At 43.2% G+C, this 18,644-nt stretch overlaps 2 protein-coding genes across 2 annotated transcripts in view; both read left to right on the forward strand.

Annotated features, from left to right (window-relative positions):
* The window catches only part of LOC124143629, a 31,318-nt gene extending 19,790 nt beyond the window's left edge, over positions 1-11,528 (forward strand). Inside the window, exons 10-17 of the mRNA XM_048389606.1 lie at positions 713-772; positions 1,895-2,071; positions 3,179-3,305; positions 3,980-4,088; positions 6,827-6,899; positions 7,162-7,326; positions 8,539-8,675; positions 11,194-11,528. Of these exons, the coding sequence (XP_048245563.1) occupies positions 713-772; positions 1,895-2,071; positions 3,179-3,305; positions 3,980-4,088; positions 6,827-6,899; positions 7,162-7,326; positions 8,539-8,675; positions 11,194-11,503 (1,158 nt within the window). The 3' untranslated portion in view covers positions 11,504-11,528. The remainder of the gene's footprint in view (positions 1-712; positions 773-1,894; positions 2,072-3,178; positions 3,306-3,979; positions 4,089-6,826; positions 6,900-7,161; positions 7,327-8,538; positions 8,676-11,193) is intronic.
* Positions 11,529-16,298: 4,770 nt separating this feature from the next.
* Positions 16,299-18,644, forward strand: part of LOC124143575 — a 31,505-nt gene continuing 29,159 nt past the window's right edge. The window contains exon 1 of the mRNA XM_046512600.2: positions 16,299-16,516. Within this exon, the coding sequence (XP_046368556.2) occupies positions 16,462-16,516 (55 nt within the window). The 5' untranslated portion in view covers positions 16,299-16,461. The remainder of the gene's footprint in view (positions 16,517-18,644) is intronic.

The following is an 18,644-nucleotide window of genomic DNA, read 5'->3' on the forward strand; positions in this document are numbered from 1 at the left end:
AAAGATGCGTCAAACCAAACACTAAGGTAAATTCGTAGATTGCTGGAGATGGTTACTGTCAGCCAAGACACGGATCGAGTCGATACTGACGATAGTTTGGATGTGCATTTCTTCGTTTGCTCATTAGGATGGGCCGTAGCGAGGATATTCGTCAACAATCATGCAGTCAAGCTCTCTGACGTTTTTCAATGTATACTGGAACGCTGAGACCAAAATTAAAGGTTCTAAATGATCAGAAAGAACGCTTTTGTATGTTTTCGTGCTAGGGAATTCCCAGGGGGTTCATCAGGAATGTTGTCAGTCAGCGTTTACGTCATTTCAAGAACACTATCTCGTGAAAAACGTATGAACGTAAAGTTGTGTCGTCCATACACTTATGAACGTCAATTTCGCGGTCATGCGACCGTCCTCTCGTCCAATGGAAAACGTCAAATTAATTTTTGTTATAAAAAATAAGCAACTGGCGTGAGCTATCCAATTGGCATAAAGCGTAAGATTATTCTGATAATGCCCGTGCCCCTATGTGTAAGATATAGGATATAACATACCCATCCACATGGGTTTCACCAAGGTGTTTAAACGTCTGAGACCTGCATTCGGACTTTCCTTTCACATTAAGCCGACACGCCGTGAATTGACTAGAATACTGTTAAAGGCGGCGTTAGGCCCAACTCACTCTTTGTTCACTATATGTGTATTATTCCATGTGCAGGCATTTTGGGACTTCCTGTTCGGGGAAGCAAAGCAATGGGGCATGACTACCTACATTCAGGTAAGTTTTTCATGCAGTGTTGTTGTTGTTTAACGCCGAATCAGCAATATTCCAGCTATATGATGGCGGTCTGTAAGTAAGAGAGTTTGGACAAGACAATCCAGTGATTGTCACCATGCGCATCGATCCACGTAACTGGGATACGATGACATGCATCAAGCAACTCAGCGACAAGCATAGTCGCCATTTACGGCAAGTATGGGTTGCCGAAGACCTATTGTACCCCGGATCGTCACTGGTCTTTTTATGCAGTGAACATTATTAGGTCATTAAAAACATTTTATTTCAGTTTATGGAAACATAAACGCCGCAAAAATAATTGCTTGGTTAGCCCATCAACATGGCAGCTAATTCTGAGAATGTTAATGTTTATGGTTCATGAAGTTAGGTGTACAATGTCAAATGGAGCAACATTGAAAACTGGTTTTCGACTTCCGCCAGTTTGTGTAACATGACGGACACGTCAAATCCATTTCCAATGCTCCCAACGCTGGGCGAAATGAGGTGAGCCGAGTGAAAAAATATGAACAAAACATGATTATTCGCTCAGCTTTCATTTACTGGTGTGCCCGTTTCACACTCGATTATGTGCAGAATGCCTTAATGTGGCTTGCTTAATGCTGACTGCCGCGTTACAATCTAACATTCACTCACTCAATCAGTAAATTACTTTGCAGACATCTGCATATCTGATTATTTCGATAAAAGCACTTAACGATTCCGACTGCATGTACGAATCACTGCAAAAAGTGATGATACCAGGTGCCAGCGAAAATATGCCCCACCCGTTACAAACACATGCAAAGGGAAGTCAACTGTTCAACTGAAAAACCAAGGGGACATATGGTCAAAATAGGGAATTGCATCGTACATCATTTTTGTCACTGATGCGTCACATTTGGAAATCCTTCCAAAATGTCTGCCGTAGACCGTTTTGAAAGCTTTCCTGAGATCTTGAACTTTTGGAGAAGGAATGGTGTGGCAGTCTTTAAAATCTTCGTAGGAAGAGCATGCGCAAAATCCTTTTCTTGGAAATTGGTCAGTATTGATTTATGATGTTTTGAAGTATGTCTACTAATACAAACAAATTAATTAATTGGATCCAATCTTATTTGTTTTCAGGACAACATGACAGAAATATTCCGTCAGTTTGATTACCTGAAGATGGATCTGGACTACGGCAGGGACTGGTTGATGAACATGGGCACCGCTGCCACGAAACACAACATCACCATCCAGTACAGTGGCGCCCTCCCGCGGATGGTCATGCAATCTCTGGAGATACCCGCCGTCACACAGGTAAGTAATAAATACTGTTATGGGGCGGGTCACACAGGTAAGTAATAAATACTGTTATGTAATCAGTTACTGTGTTTGTTTGTTGTCTCACGCCGCACTTATAGGTATATATAATCTCTTTGACGGCGACCTGAAAATAAGTTTTGTTTATTTGTTGTTTAACGCCGCACTTAGCAATATTCCAGCTATATGACGGCGGTCTGTAAATAATCGAGTCCGGACCAGACAATCCAGTGATTGACATCATGAGCATCGATCCACGCAGTTGGGATCGATGACTGCATCAACCAAGTCAGCGAGCCTGGTCAGTCGCCTTTTACGACAAGCATAGTCGCATTTTACGGCAAGTATGGGTTGCTGAAGACCTATTCTTCCCCGGATCTTCACGGGTCCTGAAAATAAGTCTGAACAAGACAATCCAGTGATCAATTTTGTGAATTATATGGAAATTATATGGAGAAGGAACGTTCTTTCTTTGTTTCATTGTTGTTTAACGCTGCACTCAGCAGTATTCCAGTTATATGACGGCGGAGTCTAGAGTCTAGACCAGACAATGAAATTATTGACATCATGAGCATCGATCTACGCAATTGGGTTACGATGACACGCAATAAACCAAGACTGACAACCGATCCCTTTGGCAGCCTCTTACGCCAAGTTACTTGCCACAGAGTTGGTTGGAAGCAATCGTGTCAGAAGCACGCATACAATCGTATGAAATAACGAGACTGACTTTTCGAAAGCTGGTTGGCATCCCGAGCCATGTTTAATTGCGGGCACCACGTACGCGCGTCAAACGTGTGTGAAGTCAAGGTTATAATTAGTTCCTGGTCAATACTGAAGGAAACGCCTTAAATGGCGGTGGTCAGGCTCGGTACATGGTTGGTCCTGCATTACCGTACCCCGACGGCGTGGACAATCACACAATATCAATCACTGGATTGCCTGGCCCTGATTCAATCATATACAAGCCGCCGTATAACTGGAATATTACCGAGTGTGGCGTTCAACAAGAAACAAATTGAATCATAATATTCCTGTATATCCCAATATATTTATTGCGCCGTTGTAATCAGTCGTTATTGTGAACTTTCTCCACGTTGCAAGATTCGAGTGAGCCCCAACTACGGCGCGTCCGAGGACCAGTGGAAGATCGGTCTGACGTCTATATTTGCCAGTGGTCTACAAGTCGCCATATCTAAGGACGGGTTCCTGTCACAACAGCACGAAGGGGGTACTAACTATTAATACTATAATAAATGATAACCTGAATTTACATGTTTTTGATCATTTCTAACTATTGAACGTTTGAGACCCCGTACATTTTCGCCAATTGTCACAGTCTGGCACTGATCATGCATTTTCTCACTACCATACCCCTTGCAATGAAACTAAAATCACCTAGGACCTGTATCACACGGGCTTCCCTCTTCACTAAGCTGATATACCGTGTTATGAACGAAATACGTTAAACGCGGTATTATACCTTATCTATTCTGGCCGATGAAGTGTTATAATGCCCCGATTCTGGAAACTGATGCTCATGGTATCAACCTCTGGTTTCGTTTTTTATTTGCTGATGGACCCTGATAGTCAGGGATGTGGAATAAAAAAATCCCGTTTAAAGTGTATTTTTTTATTTATGCCGAGCCTGATCATCTCGCTTGTGAATACATGCGTGAAGTCCAAGTATTGATGACTGTTGGCTGTTCTGTTTGTAAGTTCCCAGGGAATAAATGTGGGATTCCATGTATTGAGGACAGTCAGCTGTTCTGTGTGTACGTTCTGGGGGAATACATGCGTGATCATGAAGTACGCATATTGATGACAGCTGTTTTTTAGTCATTTCGTTGGGCCTTAGTGCGGGAGCACAATTTATTGATGATTGTTTGTTGTTCTGTTCATAAGCACTGGGGGATCCCAACTCAGAGCGGCAGGGTCTGATATCGTCCCTCAGTAAGGGGATGTTTGAAACTGGCGACGAGGCGTGGAAGTCCAACACCACCCTCATCATGAAGTGAGTACAGCTGAACGAGGGACACGTGTTGACATATACACAAAGAAAAAAGTTAAGCATACCCTAATATATTTCATTATTGTTTGGTCCCGATATTGGTAACAGTCATGAAAGATATAATTACGGGAAGAATTATATTTCTCGAGATGATGTACTCAGTCATGCGTCACGAAAGCTCGGTTTTAAACAGTTATTCGATGACATTGTGTGACCATGGCATAAGGGCAATGATCAGACGCCACACGATGGCAAATAATCGGTATGCATAACGCAGAAATGTCTTGTAATTCCATTGGTCGGGATTTGGGGTATCATCACACTGTCGTTAGCCGTTTAGTCGAGAAATGGGTAATGTACAGGACCGTTCCAGATCCGGAAGACCTCCTGTGACGACACGTCGCGAAGACAGGGACCTTCTTCGTCTCCTTCGCCGAGAACCCTTTTCAACAGAGTACTCGTCTGAAACAGCTGTGGTTACCCAATCGTCGTTTCAGCACCAGAACCGCCAGGAACCGTCTGAAAGCAGCAGGACTGAGGGCTAACGAGTTATAAAGCGTCCCTTGTTGAGAGATCACCACAAAGCTGCTCGTTTAGCATGGTGTATTGCGCGACAGAACTGGAATCTGAGAACTTGGAGACGGATCCATTGGTCAGACGAAAGTAACTTTCTTCTCCACGTCACTAATGGACGAACGAGAGTTTGGGGGCACTGGAACACGGCCTACACCCCCAGGAACATAAAACCGACAGTTGCATACGGCGGGGGCTCGGTAATGGTTTGGGGGTGTATCTCTCATAATTTCAGGCTGGCTTTGTCGCCATAAGAGGCAACTTAACAGGGGCTCAGTACATCCGGGACGTTTTGAGGCCAGTCGTCGTTTCTGATTTTGACAACCACCCTCTTGCTACTCGACCTCAGTACATGGATGACAATACCAGGCCTCATCGTTCGCATGCAGTCGTGGATTACATGAGGGTCAATGCAATAACGACTCTAACCTCGCCAGCAATGAGCCCAGATTTGCCCCCCCTTGAACATGTTTAGGATATTCTGGGGCGGCGCATACAGGGACGAGATCCTCCTGTACAAGACTTACGCCAATTGGAAGCAGCATTGGACTAGGAGTGGTTGTTGTTGACGACACATCAACAAATCCAACGTCTGACTGGAGGCATGAGACGTAGGGTGGAATTCGTCATCCGGGCACGTGGCGGTTATACCCGCTACTGATCTGTTTCACATGTCATGTCAAGTAGAGACTTTAAGGAACATTTTCACATGAAACATCATACGTAGCTCGTTTACTTAATCCTGCAGCTCTATACTTTGTTAGGTATTGTCTAAGGTCAAAAACAGTACCTGTGTTACCGTGATATTTTGTCAGTATATTTCAGTCACAACTCACCAATATCCTCTTTATTTGTTATCAAATGTTTGTTCTATCCGATGACATTGGTATCGCCCAGCTCCTGTGGTCAGTCATCCCATGCCATGATTTTTACCATTTGTCATGGTTCAGAAATAGGGGTGTGCTTAACTTTTTTCTTTGTGTATATAATGATAAGAAAGGATAAATGTTTCATTTATTATATATATTCTCACTTATCTCATAGGTCTTACGATCGCCTCCGTGGTCTAATGGTAGAGCGTCCGCCCGGAGAGCGGAAGGTCCGGGGTTCGATCCCCGGGCGCGTCATACCCAAAGACGTTAAAAGATGGTACTTGTTGTTGCCCTGTCTGGCGCTCGGCATTAAAGGGGCTAAAACAAGGTCTGGTCGGTTCGGAGTCAGTACACTGTGTCTGATTGGGGTATCCATGTTAAACTGCGGCATGGTATCTCAGTAGGCTAGCACTGTAAATCGGCATCAGTCCGGACAAGTACAAGCAACCACACACACACACACAGACAGACACACGTGCATGAATAAGTGCAATAATCTTGGACGCGAAGTTAAACCCCATTTCACCTCACCTCACCTTGTACACTCATGTAATTATTTACATACCGTCGTCATATAGCTAGAATATTAAACGCGTTAAACAACAAACAACAAACAGGCGACTTTATTTACCCCTCAAATCATTAATGTTTTAGTTGTCCGTTTTTAACTGATTTTTTAATTTGATTTTTTATAATTTTCTAATCCACCAAATGAGATGATCGGCAAATCAAATATATATATGGTGTATACTGATAGTTATGACGCTTTTGTCGTGTGCAAAACGGAATTCCATTGTGACGTTTCTAGGTCGCGTGTAACTTAAGGGTTTCAAGGCTGCAAGTATCGCTAGATGGCTTCCTTTAAATGCTTGGGCTCTGGATGATATTCTATAAAATTGTGATAGTTTACCTCCTACGGTGGCCCATAAGGGACATGGAGTGGAAATGTTATCACCGCGATGGAAATAGTTTTCTGTATTTTCGTTTTAGTTTTTGACATTTTCGCTTTTGTTTTTGACATTTTCGTTTTTGTTTTTGACCTTTTCATATTAGTTTTGACCTTTTCGTTTTTGTTTTTGACATTTTCATTTTAGTTTTTGACATTTTCGCTTCACTTTTCAGCAATTCAATATCTACTTTATACATGATTTATCACATATTTGTATGACAAATCATGTTAATTTGCAAAGGGTTATGATAACAGTAAGTGAAATATCAAAATATTGAAAAACAGACTCCATGTCCCTCATGGGCCACCGTAACATCGTGTCAATGTACCCCACAATAACCCACCAGGAGCTGCCTAAAGGATGGAACGATTCTGAGACCGGATTTCCCCGTTGTGGCAGTTGACGCCCAGCTCATGCAGGTGGGAATACGAGGGATGGGGTTAAACTGTTTTCAAATGGATTTAATGGATTTATCGAATATATATATATTATCCAATATATCCAATGTTATTTCCATCTATAATTGAAACTGTAACGTCTTGTCCATGGAACATTTACATATCGTAACATTTACATTGATTGATATCACAAAACCTAAATATTTTTTCGAACTGTTAGACTTATCCCTTAAACCTGCTTACCAACATCATTATGAATGTATGCAACGTTCTCCCATTGTAGAGGGCGTTCCAAGATGGCAGCGGCCCAGTTGGTGAAGTGTGGGCGACGCTCTCCACCGTCACAAGGATGGGGGATGGCCCTGAGCTTAAGTTTGGAATTATCTTTGCTTCCAATCTCCAAGGATCATACGCCATCACACCCTCCATCGCCGGCTTCACGTTTGAGGTAGATCAAAGAAATACATGAGTATACAAATTAATTGGTAAAGCGTGTTTCTTGTTTGACGCAGCACTCGGCACTATTCCACAGCGGTCTGTAAATTATCGAGTCCGTACCAGACAAACTGTTGCCTGTTGCCTGAAAAACAACATCGTTTGGTGACGTATGAATCCAATTTACTGGCGTATTACGACTAGCTCATCACTTGATTGCCTGGTCCAGACCAAATTTTGTACTGACAGTTGTCATAAAACTGGGACATTGCTGATCGCGGCGTTAAACAACATCGTTAACAACAACAAAAAACAAAACAAAAAAAAGCATGCTGAGGGATGAATGCTGACTTGAGTTTCCACTGTGTGTATTTATTAAAACACATTCTCCTTTCACAGAAACAAATGGCGTGTTTTGAAGCAGCAGCATTCCACATGTTTATTGAGAGGCTTGGGCGGATAGCTCATTGGTCTATAGCGCTGCCATACGCTGTGTAGATGAGTGAGTGAGTGAGTTCGGTTTAACGCCGCCTTTAACAGTTTTCCAGTTATATCGCGGCGTGTCAGCTTAATGTGGGAGGAAAGCCCGAAGTGATGCAGGTCCCAGACGTTTACCACTTCGGTGAAACCTACGAGCACGGGTATGGTGCTGACAAACCTAGAAACATAATCGGGGCGAACCGGGATTCGAGCCCACAATCATAGGTTTCTGGCGTGCCCATGGGACGTAATTCTGCACAGCGAATCGCGGCGCCTTAGACGACTGGGCCACCCGTGACCCCGTTGTGTAGATGAAGTTCCGCTGTCGTCGGTTCGAATCCTCGAAACACTGGTGTCCATCCATATATATATATCACATTTCTTAACATTTACGCAGGGACGGTGGGGTAGCCTAGTAGTTAAAGCGTTTGCTCGTCACGCCGATGACCCGGGTTCGATTCCTGACGGGGCTTCAGTGATTGCAGCCCATTTCTGGTGTCCCCCGCCGGAATATTGCTTAAAGTGGCGTAAAACAATATTTGCTCGCTGACTAACATTTACGTAAGTTCGGGGGTCATTCTACATCACGTTAATATGCATGACTATTGTTATCACTGGAATACTGTTCAACGCAGCGTTAAACACATTTACTAACTCACTAAGTTATTGCGTTAATGACACTGTGAGTTATGCTGGATCTCTCTGTATTAGCCCACCTCCACTAAAATAAAACTCTGTCTTTCAGTTTCCAAAAAGTAAGATCTTCAACGCCAAGGATCCCCGAGAGCAGCACGACTTCTCCGAAGACAAACCCTTCACGCTGACCGGCTGCACCGCCGACACCTTCTGCCTCTACTACACGTCTCCTGTCATCAGCCTCAAGTGAGTATTACGACTGACTGAATATGTCTGTTTAGGTGCACATTGAGTGAGTGAGTGAGTTGGGTTTAACGCCGGTTTTGACGTTATTCCAGTTATATCGCGGCGTGTCAGCTTAATGTGGGAGGAAAGCCCGAAGTGATGCTGGTCTTTGACGTTTACCACTTCGGAACCGGGATTCGAACCAACAATGATAGGTTTCTGGCGTGCCCAAGGGACACAACTCTGTACAGCGAATCGCGGCGCCTTAGACGACTGGGCCACCCGTGGCCCCAGGTGCGCATTGACGACTCCACAGAAAAGACATATATAAATCCCTAAATTTTAAATCCCCGGGAACAATTATATAACGGCTTCCACTCAGTGATTAAACCCATGGATCACATATAGTACGCCTCGTTAAATATCTCCAATGTAAATTGTGCTGCACGTGCTGCACCGCATGAGACTATAAACACTTACTTGCTTATGAAAACTGTGTGAATGGCGGCTGCTACCGGTTGGGCAGGACATGAGTACCCTTTTAACGAACACCTGGTGTCATCACTGATTGTCGTGGTCCATTCATATCGTTTTTACAGGTATTTTGCCTTTTCGCCAGTTTGAATCTGTTTTGGTAGATAGTCTAGACTGGTTATTCTCATGCGCTGACAATATATATTTCCATGCAAAACGTGAATATTGGCTTTGCGTCGAACGTAAGTCAGAACATTAAAGATACCACCATATAAAAGTACCCTGTCCGAATCTAGACAATCGGCCTCTCATCGCTGCACTTTGTGATAAAAGCATGAAACTTGGCACTGCAGTATGTTGTGATATCCTATTTTTTTTAATTCCACATAAATACTCTATTCCAAGATTTTTTTGGGGGGCACGGGTGGCCTAGTCGTCTGAGGCGCAGAGTTGCGTCCCTTGGGCACGCCAGAAACCTATGATTGTGGGTTCGAATCCCGGTTCACCCCGATTATGTTTCTAGGTTTGTCAGCACCATACCCGTGCTCGTGGGATTCACCGAAGTGGTTAACGTCTGAGACCTGCATCACTTCGGGCTTTCCTCCCACATTAAGCTGACACGCCGCGATATAACTGGAATACTGTTAAAAGCGGCGTTAAACCAAACTCAATCACTCACTCCAAGATTTTGGAATGTATTTACCCAACACTACATATATAAAGTAAAGTAAATAATTATATTATAATAGACTATTTATCTTAGTTTATAATATGTAATCTAAAGTGTGACAAAATATGATTTCTCTCTTCAAAGCGAAAGCCAATTACTACAGCTATTTAATATATCAAAATATTGTGTAATAATATGGACAATAACAGGACGTGCAGAACATGCATGGATGTTTTGGTTGGCTCGTGACAATAAAATACGGCCACAGCAGCGATCACATCTACAAAGTGATGTACAAATCAACATATATGCACTTGCTCTGTACCCATCTTACATCTACATCTCAGGATCTCCAGGCATAACTTAGTATTGGTGTTAGTGTTAGTGTTAGTGTAGTATACAAAGGCTCATAGCCAGGTGCTACTGATCTCCCCATCCTCTCACAGCTGGTGTGGAAAGGTCTGTTTCAGCCTCCAGACTTCGTCCCCAACAGTGGCCAGCTTGAAATGTAGCTCTTTTGACATGTTGGTACGAAGCAGCTGATATGGGAGGAATGGAATAATTGCTCTATCTTTCCTTGTGATTAATTCTTTGTGTGCCCCGTCCACTTCTGTACAGATACTGGCCTAATTGTACGTTAAGATCACACACCGCTCAATGACTGACAGACACGTGTCGATCCGGGGTAGAAAAGGTCTTCAGCAACCCATGCTTGCTGTACAAGGCGACTATGTTTGTCGTAAGAGGCGACAAACGGGATCGGGTGGTCAGGCTCGCTGACTTGGTTGATGCATGTCATCGTATCCCAATTGCGTGGATAGCATTGATCCCAATTGCGCGGATCGATGCTCATGACATTAGTCACTGCATTGCCTGGTCCAGACGCGATTATTTACACAGACCGTCGTCATATAGCTGGAATATTGCTGAGTGCGGCGTTAAACAACAAACCAACCAACCAACAACAATGTATTATTTTGATCAACTGATTCGAGAGATATATTTCAAATCTTTTTGCACTATGACCAGTAGTTTCACAAAATGCACGTTCAGAATGGGCAGTAAATTCATGGCTTCGAATCAACTGCAACAACAATTGCGTGACGTCATCATAATGTTTTAACTTTGGGTATTTTCATTTTGGCAGTGATGTTTGGTTGGTTGGTTGGTGTTTTGTTTAACGCCGCACACAGCAATATTCCAGCTATATGATGGCGCTCTGTAAATAATCGAGTCTGGACCACTCGATCCCGTTCGTTGCCTTTTACGACAACCATAGTCACCTTTTACGGCAAGCATGGGTTGCTGAAGACCTATTCTACCCCGGAATCTTCACGGGTCGGCAGTGATGTTTGTGGGGATTTATGTGAACTAACCAGACTTCTGTCTGCGCAGTAACAAGGAAGTGCTGATCATGGGCGAACTGGACAAATGGATACCAATGTCAAGACAACGTGTTATCAACGTCACCCTCAGCAACGTCATCACCATCGACTTGGTAGGGGCCAAACAGGAGAAGGTGGAGATGTGGTTTTCTGTGAATGGAAATATGGGGGCCCTCGCCATCGATGTGAATAACAACGGAGCGGCGTCACTGGTATTCGAGGACAAGTTAATCAACTCCGGAGGACGTGGTCAGCCTCTATCCGTCGTCGTTGCTGCCGTCGTGGCGTTAGTTGTCACCTTTTTCTGTAAACAGTTATAGTTATAAATGTAACTTGGATCATTAAGGCTGAGTTGTTATGTATATGTATAACAGTATAAGTTGCCAACCGGTCTCGACTGGTACATGATGTCCCATTGCGATCTACAAATTAGGATAGTAAATTCATTTGTCACTATCCTGGTCGAAATTACTGATTAAGTTAGTAGAATTCAAAGTAATTGTTTTTTTGTCAGTGGAGGGGTATATGATGTGATGTACCTTGTGTGAGACGCTTTGTACCCCGAACCGGTACGCGAGGGTTACACTTTAAGATGTAGCAGGATCACGAGGGGTACCATTCGTGACCAACTCGTGTTGGACAAGCCGAATAGCGACTCGTGCCCCTCTCGTGGCCATTTTTGCGACCGAGTTCCGTCTTAGCGCAAACAATTGTCAGCTCGTTGCGTAATCGTTCACATATTGTACCAATATATTATATATATTTCAGATGCAATTTAAAGCACATCGGGACGTGCGGAATTATACAGTATGATTGAACACATTTATGTGTGTCTTTGGTATATTTTTAGATGCAAGACATATGTAAATTCAAAAATTATTTCTGAGGGATTCTTTGACGAAGAATTTGAAATCATACGCGCATTCTGATTGGTTTGTCGTATTTTCGCACATAACATTCATCGATAGGGGGACGAGTCTTCTTGCGGGTTACGGAAAGGGGCGAGTGGTGACGAATGGAGGGGTACATGGGGTTTTATGCGTCCCGCGTGAGTTTTATACCACGAGCTGGAGGCGAGTGGTATAAAACCTTACGAGGGATGCATAAAACTCCATGTACCCCGAGTGATCCTGCTACAATGAATATATCTTACCGACATGTTTTAATACGAAATTGTAAAAGAATTAAAACAAATTCAAAATTGATAGTAAACAGCTGTTCAATTAAGCGAATTTCAGCTTGTGTTATGTCACGTGACTTTTGTTTCCTCGTAAAATGCGTGAGGCTTTCATGATTTATTCTGCTTCTCAGAAATCCACGTGCAGCATGTCTTGCTCGTGGCGGATTTATTCACCCGCTGAGAAATCTATTTCCCGCAAATGCGGGGAACATGGTATTTTATCAAGATCACGTGGCCAAATCAGATCTCATTATTAGACATGGGGTATGATGAAGTATCGTACACAGATACACTATAACATGTACCTTGAGGGACCAGTTGACAACGAATTGATCTCACCGGCACATTTTCGCCGTTTCATGTCAAATGTCCAGCGAGCCGTTTCTCTGACATCATGACAACTGGTAAACGATAAACACATCCAGAGTTGTCGCCCTTGCATTACACTCAGCGATGCTTGGCATTTACACTTTACTGTTAGCGGGATACTGGAACCCCACTGACCAGTCAGTACCCGCTCACAAACTACAACCTTATATAATACAAGGTGAGATAAGTTTATCATCACTGGCCTGCGACATGGATGCATGCCTGTTTCACAATTCAACGTTACAAATTACCAAAATGAAGTGAGTGAGTGAGTATGGTTTTAAGCCGCTTTTAGCAATATTCCAGCAATATCACGGCGGGGGACACCAGAAATGGGCTTTACACATTGTACCCATGTCGGGAATCGAACCCGGGTCTTCGGCGTGACGAGCGAACGCTTTAACCACTAGGCTACCCGAACGCCCCACCAAAATCAAGACATTTAGTGACATTGGTTTTGTGAAATATCTGTTTCAATGACATTTTATATAGTGAATCTGTGAAATGTTTATGGTGTGTTTGTTGTTTAACGCCGCACTCATCAATATGCCAGCTATATGACGGCGGTGTTTAAATAATCGAGTCTGGGCCAGACAATCCAGTGATTGTCATCATGAGCATTGAATTGTTCATGGTAAATATATTAAGGTATTAAAGGTAAAAATATTTGAGATGGTTCCTTGCTTCCTCTGCGTGGTTCTGCTAGTATGGTTTTTTTTCCCTACATTGATGCAATGTGCGAAACCCTGATGGCTGTTCCCATTCATAATATGGCTGGAATATTGTTGAAAGTCGCGTACAACTCACTAACTCGGTTACCAGAAAGGAAACGAAACCTTTGCTGCTTGTTCCAAGTGTAGCAACGTTAAGGGCTTCTGACCATCTAAATGCATCTTCCCGAGGACTTTTATAGTCCGTTAACTCCCTTGCCTCGGGAAAATGATCTAAATGGTGCTTTGAAATTGAACAAGAGAATAATTCATAAGAATTTCTTCCGAATCACTGTACACAGAAGCCATTTTATATTTGTCAGGATTACTGAAGCAAATCCTGTGAATAAACATTTTTAATAACTGGTTTTGATGGTGCCATTCATGTATGAGTTTAAGTACACACCGTTTGCTAAACTGGGACGATAACTAAAAAAAGATGATCGGATTTACTTGACAGCTTCAGTTTATTGCTAACACTCAAAACCTCATCGTTTTTGTCTTCAGCAACCCATGCTTACCGTGAGAGGCGATTATGCTTGTCGTAAGAGGCGACTAACGGGATCGGGTGGTCAGGCTCGCTGACTTGGTTGATGCATGTCATGGAATCCAAATTACGCAGATCAATGCTGATGATGCCAACCAATGGATTGTCTGGTCTAGACTCGATCTGGTCCAGGCCGCCGTCATATACCTGGAATGTTGCTGAGTGCGACGTTAAACAAATAAACAAACAAAAGGCTGCCTGTCCTCGCCACTTGAAATAGAATCACGAAATATAGCGATAATTAATGAACGAAGATAGCTGCATGTCTGCCAATACTTGAACAGTGAAAAGAAGCCATTCCGCCGATAAGGAATATTACTTTTTGGTTTGGTTTGGTTTGGTTTGTTGTTTAACGCCGCACTCAGCGTATATGACGGCGGTCTGTAAAATAATCGAGTCTGGACCAGACAATCCAGTGATTGACATCATGACCATTGATCCACGCAATTGGGATCGATGACATGTATCAACCAAGTCAGGAAGCCTGACCACCCGATCCCGTTAGTCGCCTTTTACGACAAGCACAGTTACCTGAATATTACTTACAACAATGACAAACATTGCAAAGTGCTTTTCAAGAAATGTCAGTTTTCTTAGCGATAAACAACAAAACTGAGATACCTTGCCACAGTTTAACATGGTTATCCCATTCGGACACAGTGTGCTGTTTCCGAACCGACCAATCCTATCTCCTCATAACAGAGCGCAAGGCAAGTCCCGAAACGGGGTAGTTAAAAGTGAACGAACATCCCATTATCATACTTTACAAACATTCACATTCATGTGGCTGTGGTGTTTTTTTATTGTTGCAGCTTGAGTCTTGTCAGCTTCCCGAGGCAGGAGACCGCCTCCGTGGTATAATGGTAGAGCGTCCGACCGGAGAGCGGAAGGTCCAGTTTCGATCCTCGACCGCGTCATACCAAAAGACGTAAAAAGATGGTACTTGTTGTTACCCTGTCTGGCGCTCGGCATTAAGGGGCTAATACAAGGACTGGTCGGCTCGGAGTCAGTATACTGTGTCTGAGTGGGGTATTCATGTTAAACTGCGGCATGGTATCTCAGTGGGCTAGCACTATAAATCGGCATCAGTCAGGACTAGTACAAGCAGCCACAAACATACATACACGTGCATGCACGTCGCTATATAAGTGCAATAATCTTGGACGCGACGTTAAACCCCATTTCACCTTACCTCACCTCACCTCACCTCCAGCGCAAGCAGCTACAAGTAAAGGCACATCAGTTCACTTTAGTCCAGAGAGTGCAAATTTTAAGGCTCGAGATGGTACAACGTTTGACATCCACCAGCATGGGAAGCTGTACTTCTTGCACAATACTGCTCCATCCAAGTGTGTTGTGCATTCAGCCAACAACTGGCACAGAATCCTTGGACACTGTAGCATGAAAGATGTGATGTGATGAACCTTGAGAATATTGGAAAGGGAATGAAGTTAGCAGGTAAAGATACTGAGCTATGTGACACCTGTATCCAAGGGAAGATGTCACAGTGGAGAAAAAGAGATCCAGACAGAATGGCGACAACTCCACTTGAAGTTATTCATTGTGACGTGGAGGGACCTATTGACCCAGCAGCACGAGGTTACATTCGATATGCGTTGTCGCTTTCATCAAGTTAGATGGACTGGATCATTCTTCAAAGTAATAGTTTATCAAAAGATCAGGATTAATATCAGTCAATGCCCCGCTAAAACAAAACTCGTGGTTTTAGCAGAAATGAGTACATCTTATGTGAATATGTTTGTCATCACAGATCACCAACTAACTGTTTAATTTGAAGAAACACATCATATATGATTAATCAGAAATAATAATTGTCCTGCTCAGACTTGCATTTCTGCTTTTTTCTTGGAGGGGATAAACATATTTTCGCCTCAGATCATTCATCACCACTTGTGATTTCTGATTTTACATATGTTTTGCGTCTAAAAATATACCTAATATACAAGTTTAATGTGATCAATGTTACTGTATAATACCGTAAGGCATAAATAGTAACTGGCTTACATAGATATATGGGGGACATATACGCTAATCATTACGCAATGACAATTCAGTATGACAATTCTTTAAGCTATGTCCGTTTGCGCTTAGACGGAACCCAGTCACCCGTATGTTTCTGCAATATATTATGCAAGTAACGGAATAAGCAGAGCTGACCCAAATGACTCACGTAAATGTACGAAAACGTCCCGCCATGTACAGTAAACATCCCTTTTCACCACATACGTTCCATATTTAAAATGAACCAATCCACAGAGTCCCTAATTATCATATCGGATAATGGCGGCTTGATAACAACCGCTTTGAGTATGGGTCAAGTGATTACTGGACTGAAGAACGACACGATTTGTAGCCATTAAGTGCACTTTGGTCAAACGAAATGAAATTCCCGGGTCACTGAGGTGAACGCGAGATAACGCCTACCCCACAACAGTGGTCAGCAACTAAAGCATGGCGCGCTTCTGGTCTGGGGTAATACTGTGTTTCACCTGCTTCCTAATTACAGGTACGTTACGTCTGTTTCGTGTAACAGATAATATTATCAATATATTAACGCGTGTTTATAAATAGGTAGAGTTTCCTGTTATCTCACTGACATGTCCCTACCGCGAACTGTGGCCTAGATAATGAGTCGCCTACATGGGACAGTAACTATTTATTGCTGGCGATTGTGATATTCATTTAGGGAGCCTTGACGCGAATTATGAAGTTTTACAACTGAAAAGTTTTATGTCAATAAATATAACGTTACATAGACATGAATAATTGATTACAGATGAATGAAATTTAACTTAACATTTGTGTTAATTGGAAATATGATCCTAAACCCGTGAAGATCCGGGGTAGAACAGGTCTTCAGCAACCCATGCCTGCCGTAATAGGCGACTATGCTTGTCGCAAGAGGCGACTAACGGGATCGGGTGATCATGCTCGCTGACTTGATGCATTTCATCGATCCCAATTGCGTGGATCGATGCTCATGATATCAATCGCTGGATTGTCTGGTCCAGACTTGAATATTTACAGACCGCCGTCATATAGCTGGAATATTGCTGAGTGCGGCGTTAAACAACAAACAAACAAACAACATGATTCTAAAGCTACCTACAATGTGAGTTTCGGAAGAGGCATGGGTTGTATCGTCCAAAGTGTCGGCGATTGTGGTCCTGCAGATACCCTGATTAGACACCTTAGAGTAGAGTTACGCCTGTCCGCCTACCACCGGGATATTGCTCTTGATTAAAATACAGTCAGTCTCAGTATGCTTTAATGTTCACATTACAATTTGGTTGGTTGGGTTGTTTGTTTAACGCCGCACTCAGCAATATGACGGCGGTCTGTAAAAAAATCGAGTCTGGACCAGACAATCCAGTGATTGATATCATGAGCATCGATCCACGCAATTGAGATACGTTGACATGCATCAACCAAGTCAGCGAGCCTGACCACCCGATCCCGAAAGTCGCCTCTTACGACAAGCATAGTCGCTTTTTACGGCAAGCATGGGTTGCTGAAGACCCTTCTACCCCGGATCTTCATCACATTATGAGTAACATACGCTTGATTAGTGGAAACATACTTCTTTCTACATTTACCTCTGCCATGACGGTTCCATAGTCTATACAGAAAACTTTCCCTTCCTGTCTGTTTCGGCATTAACGGAAGGTGCATGTGGATAGTGAGGGAGGTAAACAAAGGAGGTCAGATTGATTCATAAGCATTTTCATTTTCCATCGTATCCTGAAATAACGGACTCTCTCTGGTTGACTTAATGTACGTCTCTGTTCCGTGACCGAACCCCCTAATTCCATACATCCGTGCTCTGGACGATCCTGTTGGTAACGCCCACTTATGTCCCCAGGAATGTCACTCCGACCGTAGCTTGTGATAGCGTGTGATATCACAGCTTTCTACATTTCACCCGCCCCCTCCTCCCCTTCCGAACCATCACTAACCGACACACACACAGTCACACACTCATCACTCCCACCAACCCGTCCCCTCCCCACCCACACCTACACCCACACCTACACCCACAGTGACACACAAACCCAAGCCCGTACCAAATGGACACGTCACCCATGTAAGTGTCTTATCGACCTTTAAGTAGAAAATAAGACATTATACCCTTAAGAAGAAAATATAACGATTTTCCCTTTAACATAAACTAATACATTGCCATCAGTCTCGAGACGATTAATGTTGTTATTGCGAAATCTGGCGCGAATCGTTCTTAGGGCTGACATTTGACACTTGTTCAACGGTGAAATACCAACGTCACCTAGGTACAGTATCAGTTGTTGCTTTGATTTCGCAGGTCAATGCGGGTCGTATCTGATAAGAGTGCATTATACCTTTGACCCGGTGTCGGTGACGGGAGTGTTTGTCTGTCCGTGGCTACATCTAATCTTATCACGATGTTCACACACGATCACTGGCCTCACTGCAACAATGCGGCGAGAGTGAGATGCAAATGAATTTTAAAGAATTTCCACCTGTCTTGATTAAACCTAAATACAGCGTTTCCTCGTCGTATAATTGCATTCTCTCGTGTTCCCTGACAATAATCTTCGCGTTCCCTCACTGTACTAAAAAGTTCGCTTGCAACCGTCACCACACGCTCCTCTCCGTAA

This window comes from Haliotis rufescens, unplaced genomic scaffold, assembly GCF_023055435.1.
Source record: "Haliotis rufescens isolate VD_foot unplaced genomic scaffold, xgHalRufe1.0.p SCAF_8, whole genome shotgun sequence".
Classification (NCBI taxonomy): domain Eukaryota; kingdom Metazoa; phylum Mollusca; class Gastropoda; order Lepetellida; family Haliotidae; genus Haliotis; species Haliotis rufescens.